We start from the raw sequence: 10,126 nt of genomic DNA on the forward strand, positions 1-10,126 counted from the left end.
TTATTAGACTGAAAAGAGTGTACGATAAACTTAAATTTTATCTAAGGGGCTTGGGCTTAGATTTAACTCATAGTATACTATTTATTGTACCGGGGTCTTTTCATTATAAGAATTACGTAAACTCTTGGGGTGTACGTAGTTAGAACCACGTTAAATCGTTATGTTATCAGTTACTTTATATTGCTTTCTATTATTTCTCGCAAGTTTGTTTCAAACAATTATATCCTCGCTTCTGCTGGTGCGGGTGCGTTAGACAAGTTTTCACAACAATAAAATAAAAATATACATTATAAAAAAAGGCAAGTACTTTACACACAAAACGACAAAACTTTAAGGGAGCAGTGTTTGATTTTATAGTGTTTGATTGGAGTATATGTTAGCTAGGTTAGCTTGTTAAACTCTACAAGCGAGTAACATAGTGGGGCATGCCTTGCTGGGACAACAACACAAAAGCCGGCCGCCTGATATTACAAGGAAAAAAAATCTACAAAATGTCATCGGTGAACAGTGCTTCCTAACCTCAAAATGACAATTCGCCTTTGATACCCGACCCATCAAACGAAACCCAACCAAGCACTATTAGTATTAGTTTGATATGATATCAGAATTTAGTCCTCTAGGGTATATATCTATTCTCATCACGCTCAGTTTTCATGCTGTCACCAATGCACATCTTTACCTCCATTTGTGAGACGAAACGCCAGTTTCAAGTATTGGCATAAGAATTCAAACCTTTAGTATAAAGCTTAAAGGTAGATCATTGGTAAATTCCAAAGTCGAAATTTCAAGTGTCAATCCTGCTCTAATTTTATTTTTCCGCAAAATTTGTTATATTGAATGCCTTCATTCATTGTCCAAAAACAAGCTTCTGGTTTAAGATAGAGCAGAAAGTAGCACTTCATACGACATAATAATATAATCTAAACATGTACTCCACAAATATAGTCCGCATAAAACCACAACACTTAGCTTTGACAATCCTTAAGACTCTTCTTTTTGGTCGTTCAATAGTTAGTTTTGCTGAAGGTTGTTAGAATTGTAGTGTATTTAGATTAATTGATTAGTTTTAATTTAGATGTTATATAATATTGATGGGTGTTAATTTAAATGTTATGAGGGGATTTTTATTGAATAAATGGTGAAGACTAGTTTTTAGAAAGAATTATTTATTGCTATTGAATTGTGTTTGTGTTTGTGTACATCAAATGCAAGATCATATGCCTATTTATAGGCCTCAAATGTGGGTAAAAATATCTAGATTTTTTTGATAGAATTTTCTAGATATTTTTGTTAATGATATCTAGATATTTTTGTTAGAACTATCTAGATAATTTTGTTAATAATATCTAGATATTTTTGATATAAATATCTAGATAATTTTGTAGATAATTCTAGAAATACATTAATATTTTAACACTCCTCCTTAATGTATTTCGATGTTACTCCGAACATGTTACGTAGGAACTCGAACTTGGGTCTTGGTAGTGCTTTAGTGAAAATGTCTGCAATCTGCTCTTCGGTCTTGCAGTATTTTAATTCAATATCTTTCCTGGCTGAGACTTCTCGTAGAAAGTGATATTTGATATCAATATGTTTTGTTCTGCCATGAAATACTGGATTCTTTGCCATAGCAATTGCAGACTTGTTGTCGCACAATATTTGAGTAGCTTAGACTTGTTTCTCGCCCATGTCTTCAAGTATTCTTCTTAGCCATATAGCTTGATTAGCTGAGTTAGCGGCTGCGACGTACTCGGCTTCGGCTGATGATTGTGCCACCGTTTCTTGTTTCTTTGATGTCCATGAGAATACACCAGATCCAAGTGTGAATGCGTATCCGGAAGTACTTCTCATGTCATCCACCGATCCGACCCAATCACTATCAATGTATCCATGAAGCTTCGAGTCTATAGTAGACTTGTACCATATCCCATAGTCCATGGTACCTTGCAAGTATCTTAATATTCTTTTAGAAGCTCCGTAATGTATTTGAGTAGGGTTTTGCATGTACCTGGATAGCAGACTCGTTGCGTACATGATGTCTGGTCTTGTTGCTGTTAGATATAGTAGACTTCCGATGAGACTTCTGAATCTTGAAGCATCCGCTTTCTTCGATCCATCCTCTTGTCTCATCTTCTCATTGGCAACTAGTGGCATCGCGACAGTTTTACAACCGTATAGTTTAAACTTTTTCAGGAGATTTTCTGTGTATTTCTTTTGGCATATGAATATGCCTTCATTTTCTTGACTGATTTCGGTGCCAAGAAAATAGCGCATCAATCCAAGGTCGCTCATCTCGAACGTTTTCATCATGTCTTCTTTAAATTCTTGTATCATTCTCTCATTGTTTCCAGAATATATTAGATCATCGACATACAAGGAAATAATGAGAGTGTCAGAGTTACCTTGGGTTTTGATGTAGAGTGTAGGCTCACTTTGACTCCTCCTGAATCCTGAACTTGTGAAGTAGCTATCAATGCGGCTATACTAAGCACGTGGTGCTTGTTTAAGTCCATATAAGGCTTTCTTGAGCTTTAGGACTTTTTCTTCTTTTCCTTTTTGAATGAACCCTTGTGGTTGCTCTACATATATTTCTTCTTCTAGAAACCCATTTAGAAAGGCTGACTTCACATCTAGTTGGTAAATCTTCCACCTTCGTTGAGCTGCTAGCGCCACAAGTGCTCGTATAGTATCCAATCGTGCTACAGGTGCGTAGGTTTCGGTGTAGTCGACTCCTGGTTGTTGCGAGTAGCCTTTAGCTACTAGCCTTGCTTTGTGTTTTTGTATAGAACCATCAGGATTGAGCTTTGTTTTGTAAACCCACTTAACTCCAATGATTTCTTTATCTGTGGGATGATCAACTAACTTCCATGTGTTGTTTTTCTCGATCATTCCGATTTCTTCGTTCATAGCAGTCACCCATTTTTCATCTTTAGCTGCAACTTCATAGCTTTTGGGTTCTATGGTTGTGAAGTTGCAAGTCTCATATACCTCTGTTAACTTTTTGACTCTTCCAGGTGTTGACTCTGGACTTGACTCGTCTTGTGCCATAGGTATTGTTGCTGATGGAGAAGTTGGCGTAGTAGGGCTCGTTTCTCCAGTACTTTCATGACTAGGATGCTCCGTTTGTAGTGGTTGTTGAGCTGGAGTTTCTATAGATATCCTCGACAAATATGTTTGTTTTTCGACTTTATCTTTCTCCCAATTCCAAGAAGCGTCTTCGTCAAACTCCACGTCTCAGCTGATTACAATGTTATTGGTCTTCAAGTTGTAGACTCGGTAACCTTTTGATTGTGTGCTATAGCCCAAGAATATTCCCTTCTCTGATTTTTCTTGGAGCTTGTGACGTTTCCCCTTTGGAATATGGATGTAGCAGATAGATCCAAATACTCGCAGATGTTTCGCCGACGGTTTCCTTCCACTCCATGCCTCTATCGGAGTCTTGTTTTCAACGGCTTTCGTGGGGCATCGATTTAGTATATATACAGCTGTGTATACAGCTTCAGCCCAGAAACTGTTTGGAAGGCCTTTTTCATGTATCATTGTTTTCGCCATTTCTATTACAGTTCTGTTTTTGCGTTCAGAGACGCCATTTTGCTCAGGGGCGTAACCAACAGTAAGTTGGCGTTTAACTCCTTCGTCTTCACAGAATTTGTTAAACTGTGTAGAGGTGTATTCTTTTCCTCTATCACTCCTTAGCGTTTTTATATAATGACCACTGCTTTTTTCTACGAAGTTCTTAAACTTCTTGAATATCGTAAATACTTCCGATTTTTCACGCACGAAATAAACCCACGTCATTCTAGAATAGTAATCGATGAAGAGAATAAAGTACCTGTTTTGGTTAAGAGACGGGGTCCACATTAGTCCACAAATGTCGGTGTGCACCAGCTCCAGTATACCTTTCGCTCTCCAAGCTTTGTCATGAGGGAAAGGTTTTCGATGTTGATTGCCCATCGTACAGCTTTCACACGTGTCAGTGATTTCTTCTATGTTAGGCAAGTCTCTCATCATATTCTTTTGTTGGAGGATTTTTAGTGCGTGAAAGTTAAAGTGGCCAAATCTTCGATGCCATAGCCATGATTCTTCGACTTGAACTTTCATGGCCGTATCTCTGATATACTGCCAACAAAGCGGAAAGTTGTGGTTCTCAATTGGCACTTCGGCTATTAATTTGTAGTTGTTTTTCTTATCACGAATAACGCATGATTTGTCTTCGAAGAGTAAAGAGTATCCGTGCTCCATCATTTGTCCAACACTTAGCAAGTTACTTGCAAGGCTTAGTACTAAAAGAACGTCATTAACATATCGAGTGACGTTATTAGTTTGAACAGTTATCGTACCTTTGCCTTTAGTGTCAACAAGTGCTCCATTCCCTAGTTTGACGCGGGACTTTACGGAGGTGTTGATACTATCAAATAACTTTTCATCTCCTGTCATGTGGTTGCTGCACCCACTATCGATCAACCAAGTATCGTTCCTCTGTTTATTTGCGACATGGCAGGCATAGAATAGCTGATTTTTGTTCTCCGGTATATCTTCATTTTCTTCTGTGTAGTTAGCCCGGTGATTTTGTTTTAAACGACAATCTTTTTCTAGATGTCCAAATCTTTTGCAGTTATTGCATCGTGGTTTCCATTTGTGCAAACAATCTTTCTCCAAGTGGTTTGTCTTTTTGCAGATACCACATGGAGGATAGTTTTTTCTTCTCTGATCAAACCCGGTTCTGGGTTTTTCTCCTTCTCTCGACTTTTCTTCGAGATTTCTTTTCCCCCCATTATTAGATTTTTGAGACCTTAATTTGAGTTTAGACTGAAAGTCACTTTCGAGTGAGTTTTCACTGCGCCGACTCAGTCTAGCCTCGTATGCTTCAAGAGAGCCAATTAATTCTGGTACCGACAGAGTCTCGATGTCTTTCGACTCTTCGATAGCAGTAATGACATGATCATATTTTTCTGTCATACTGATAAGTATTTTTTCTACGATCCTCTTATCAGTTATATTATCTCCATAGGCTCTCATTTGATTTACTATTTCTTTAATTCTAGAATAGTAATCTTTTACGGTCTCAGTCTCTTTCATATTTAAATTTTCAAAATCTCGTCTTAGAGTTAGTAGTTTTACGGATCTCACCTTGACATTTCCTTGAAATTCTTCTTGAAGGATCTTCCACGCCTCTTTGGCTGTCGTAGCTCCCATGATTCGTGGAAAGATAGACGGTGTCAAGGCTTGTTGAATATAGCCTAGCGCAGCAGCATTTCTTACAACATCTTTGTTGTATTTTTCCTGTTCTTCCGCGGACAGAGTTTCGACGTCTTTTGGAGTTGTAAACCCGACTTCGACAATATCCCACAAGCTTTGTGCTTGGAAATACGTCTTCATTCGGATACTCCAAAAATCATAGTTGTCGCCATCAAAGATGGGGACGGGAATATTATATGCACCAACGGTAGTCATGGTGTATTCGAACGCACGCCCAAAATGGCTCTTGATACCACCTGTTAGAATTGTAGTGTATTTAGATTAATTGATTAGTTTTAATTTAGATGTTATATGTTATATAATACTGATGGGTGTTAATTTAAATGTTATGAGGGGATTTTTATAGAAGAAATGGTGAAGACTAGTTTTTAGAAAGAATTATTTATTGCTATTGAATTGTGTTTGTATTTGTGTACATCAAATGCAAGATCATATGCCTATTTATAGGCCTCAAATGTGGGTAAAAATATCTAGATTTTTTTGATAGAATTTTCTAGATATTTTTGTTAATGATATCTAGATATTTTTGTTAGAACTATCTAGATAATTTTGTTAATAATATTTAGATATTTTTGATATAAATATCTAGATAATTTTGTAGATAATTCTAGAAATACATTAATATTTTAACAAGGTGATACACGGGGAAATGGTAGATAAATCATGTCTCTAAGAATCTTTAGTTCTTCGTCAACACTAACATTGTCCTTAAGCACAATTCGTGCAATCTTCAGTAAAGGAGACTTAGTGTGCGTTTGATAAAACTGAATGATTTAACGCTGAATGGTTCAGAATCTGAATGATTCAAAGCCTCTGAATAAAGTTTGTTCTGAATGAAAATAAGCTGTTTGATAATAACGATATAAACCGAGTAAAATTATCTTATGAAAGTGTAACATGAATAAAATATTCAATATACTTGTTAGTTAATTGTTTAGGATAGGATTTGAGGAGAAATTTACAAAAAATGTATGCTCTTAATGGTTAAGAGAGTGTTTCATCTCTGAATAATTCAGCACTGAATTCTGAACCATTCAGCACCATATGTCATTCAGATGTCAGAAACAAACGCACTGAATGCTGAATGGTTCAGCATTCAGCACTGAACCATTCCATTAAGATGCAAACAAACGCACCCTTACCCAAGATCAGTTTCAAAAATTCCATCTCTAACGGCATGTTACTAAAACCTACTATCTCAAAATACGTAAGACGATCTAAGGTCAAGCTCAAGTCATCTTGGAGATCAACAAACATAAGGGAACTTTCCTGAATCGGCAACTTCTCATTATCATACATCTAATTAAAAAAACATCATTAAATGTCATTAAAACTGTATTTAAAGAACCATTATCGTGAGCAATACAATTATATACCAGAAAGAAAAGTTGCTCTAGATTTGGGGAGCTCCTGATTATGCAAAGTATGGATGAAATGACATCTTGTTCACTTAGGCACACATCCAAACCAACATCTTTGAGGTGAAGCGAAGTGGGAAGCTTATTTGGCATACCACCTGCAGCTAAGTACTTTAAGAGGAAAAAAACAAACAAACAACCAAACAAAGATTATCAATCACGAGATTCTTGTATGAGATGTATACATTCGTTAACCAAAATCACCTTCATGTAATACTTTGAGATATCTAAAGTATGAACTAAAGGCACATGCTGGAAAAGCTGTACGAACTTAAAGTAGTTTTCTTCTACATATTCTTCTTCATATCCACCCTGCATGAGTAAACATACATTTAGACAGATATCTTCGATTTTCACGAAAAGTTATATGCAAATTTACCAAAATGATTTCTTCAAGTAGTGGGCAATTCGAGAGGAAATGTTGAAGCACTTGAGCAGAAACCCGAACATTTTTAAAATGCATGTTTCTCAATTTATTAAATCCAGTAAATGTCACTGGAAGTTCAAACTCACAATTCATTAGCTCCAAAGATTCTAATCGTTGTATCAAAAAGAACGATGTGGGTAATTTGTAGAAAGTGTCTGAAGTATTATCAATGATCAAATCTTTCACATTAATTTTACTTGAAAGAGAAAGTATGATCTGGTGAAACTCGGTTTTAAAGCCCAATTTGTTGACATCAAGCTTGAACTTTAAGGTCCTCGGACCACGGTGTATTAACAAAACATGGAAGATCGCATTGACAAGCTTATATTTCAACTGGGAACCAGATTTCGCTCGAACCAAGTTGTGATCAAATACAAGTTTGGGCATAGTCATCCAACAATATCTCCATCTCTTTGACAAAATGTTGGTTCTCAAAGCATCTCGGAGTGGCATAAGAGTTAAAATAGTTTCGATTATGTTTTGAGGAAGGGAGCTGATTATATCCAAACTTAGGGATTGAGTTTCCATCATATACACTCCACAAGTCTACAATAGAACACAAACGTGTTATTAAAATACCTGGGAACACTAGAAAAAAAAAGGATATCTCGGACTCGGTAACAAAAACTATAGGGGACTGTTATAAGGGAAGTGACAAATAAATTTATATATTTATGTTCTTTTAGAAAAAAGTCATTTACAGAAAGGAGAAACCTAACTTATTAATATTATTAAAAACTTTATATAACTCACGTTCATAGAAAACAGGAACACTTATTTCAAAATTTCAGTGGTAATAAAGATACTCCATATAACACATTTCTATCAAATTACAGAAGTATAAAGATGAAAAAATGTAAGAAAAGTTCTAACATCAAACGCACTGTTCTTTTCAAGATGAACAAAAGATGTTGAGTATCATTTTACTCCTATAAACTAAAAGCCACCGGCTTTTTAGTCGTTCACACTACAAACAATCCCTCAACTTCCGCTCAATTTACATAACGACCCCTCAGGTTTACACTTTTCAGGAATACAAAGTGTAAATATATAATTTTATTAAAATAAAAAAAAGCTAATTCCACCCTAATTTATAACGGGCCCTACCTTCTCGCTCGGTGCGAGTTAAATTTCTCGGAACCCACCGTTCAACTCGAAAAAATCTCGCGAACACAACGTGGCTAACTATACGCAAAACGGACATCGTTAAAAAAAACTAAATAACGGGCCATATATTCTTGCTCGGTGCGAGTTAAATTTTTTCGAGATCACCATTCAACTCGAAATAATATTACGAACACAACGCGACTAACTATACGCGAAACGGACATAGTTAAAAAAACACTAAATATTTTGGGCTATATTTCATACATATACATACGCGTCCAACAAGCAACCCAACCTACCAGATATATTAGGTACCAAACAATGTATATACAAATTCGATCGCGCGTTGAATAAAACCGCAGCAACGCGCGGTCAAATTTTTTTCTAGTTATCAGAATTAGGGCTGCAAAATTAGGAGTTTCGAGTAAGATATTTTTTCAGATTGAAGTATTGCGTTGCTGTTTCTTAATCTAATTTATTGATGGATAAATAAATAAAACTTGAGTCGAAATTATATTTTATCCGCAGTACAATGAGTTCTTGAGGTAATGAATAAATCAGTACAACTTAACTTTACAAGAAAGAAAAGAGTATGAATTACGTCTACGATTTTGATGGATTTAGGGCTCCATTATCATCATCGACCTACAATTTTGAATTAAAAGTGCAAACTGTAAGAGCGGCCAAGGTAAGTGAAAGTAGGAGTAATTTAATTTAGGGCAAATTTTTTACGGTAAAGGAACGTCTTCTACAGAGTATTTTATGGAGTATTTTCTCTAAAGGATTAGAAAATAAAATGCTATCTTATATACTACTTTTTTGATTCATTTACCCTTAATTATCTATCTTACTTTTAATTATACTTATAATAATAATGTGATTTTTGAAGATAAAAATGTACATCGATCAAAAAATGGTGTGTGAGAATCATCTCCCGGTAGATATACATAATATGTACTTATATTTTTTATGGAAAAAAATAAATAACATAATATATATTATTTTTCAATTTTATATTTACCTGAAACAAAATAATAGCATCAATAGTAATCTACTTGGATATTTTAAAAGAAATTAATCATAAATGCCTTTATTTTCAAAAGTGTTTAACAATATACATTAAAAAATCGAAAATACAATTATGCCCCCTGACCACACGCATCAGGCACCACGCATGATGCGTGTACATTGGTGCGTGATGCATGGTCACCGAACACTTAACCATGACAACCATGTTTAACCATGGATTAAATATGGATCAAGTGACGTCATATCTGTATCCATGTATCATTTAAAATTCATATTGAAATTCATATTCATATTCATTTAATAAATAGAATGTCAAAAGTTCTTAATAAAGGGAACGTCACATTTTTCTTTGCCAAAAAAAATTTTGATTTGAATTTGGTACATAGAAAGGATTATAATAATGTTCAATAAAGGTAATATTCTTCCACATGTGTATTCACGTAGGTTCTACCTCATCGAATTTGATGAGGTGGCATTACGTCATCCAATTTTTCCATGCCACGTCATCCGGTTTTTTGTCCTGGTGATTGATTAAAGAAGTTGATGACATTGGCGCCGCCTCATGATATTTCATGATGTGAATTCTATGCAGATACACGTGGATTAATATTACTATTAATGAGTTTTTTTTTTTCAATTATAACCTTACCACGCATCAAATTAAATTTAAAATCCTTTTTAGGCGAAGAGAAAAGTGACATTAATTTTAGAGTTTTATGTTAACTTTTTGGGCTATTAGCACTCTGTTACTCTAAAAATGACAATGAATACACATATTATTTATACTAGAAAGGTTTTAAGATCCAACAATATGAGTAATTTCAGAAAATTAATCACCTCACAAAGATAAACGAAGACAATAACAAGAATAATAAGAATGCGCTAA

General features: G+C 35.1%; 1 protein-coding gene across 1 annotated transcript; it reads right to left on the reverse strand.

Annotated features, from left to right (window-relative positions):
- Window positions 1-380: 380 nt before the first annotated feature.
- LOC139900563 (F-box/FBD/LRR-repeat protein At1g13570-like) lies at window positions 381-7,632 on the reverse strand. The gene is made up of 6 exons (XM_071883330.1): window positions 7,057-7,632; window positions 6,882-6,989; window positions 6,636-6,788; window positions 6,402-6,558; window positions 2,989-3,149; window positions 381-461 (listed from the first exon to the last, which is right to left on the reverse strand). Exons 1-6 carry the CDS (start codon window positions 7,630-7,632, stop codon window positions 381-383), a joined length of 1,236 nt encoding a protein of 411 aa, XP_071739431.1.
- Between the last annotated feature and the right edge of the window lie 2,494 nt (window positions 7,633-10,126).

This window comes from Rutidosis leptorrhynchoides, chromosome 3, assembly GCF_046630445.1.
Source record: "Rutidosis leptorrhynchoides isolate AG116_Rl617_1_P2 chromosome 3, CSIRO_AGI_Rlap_v1, whole genome shotgun sequence".
In the NCBI taxonomy this organism is placed as follows: Eukaryota; Viridiplantae; Streptophyta; class Magnoliopsida; order Asterales; family Asteraceae; genus Rutidosis; species Rutidosis leptorrhynchoides.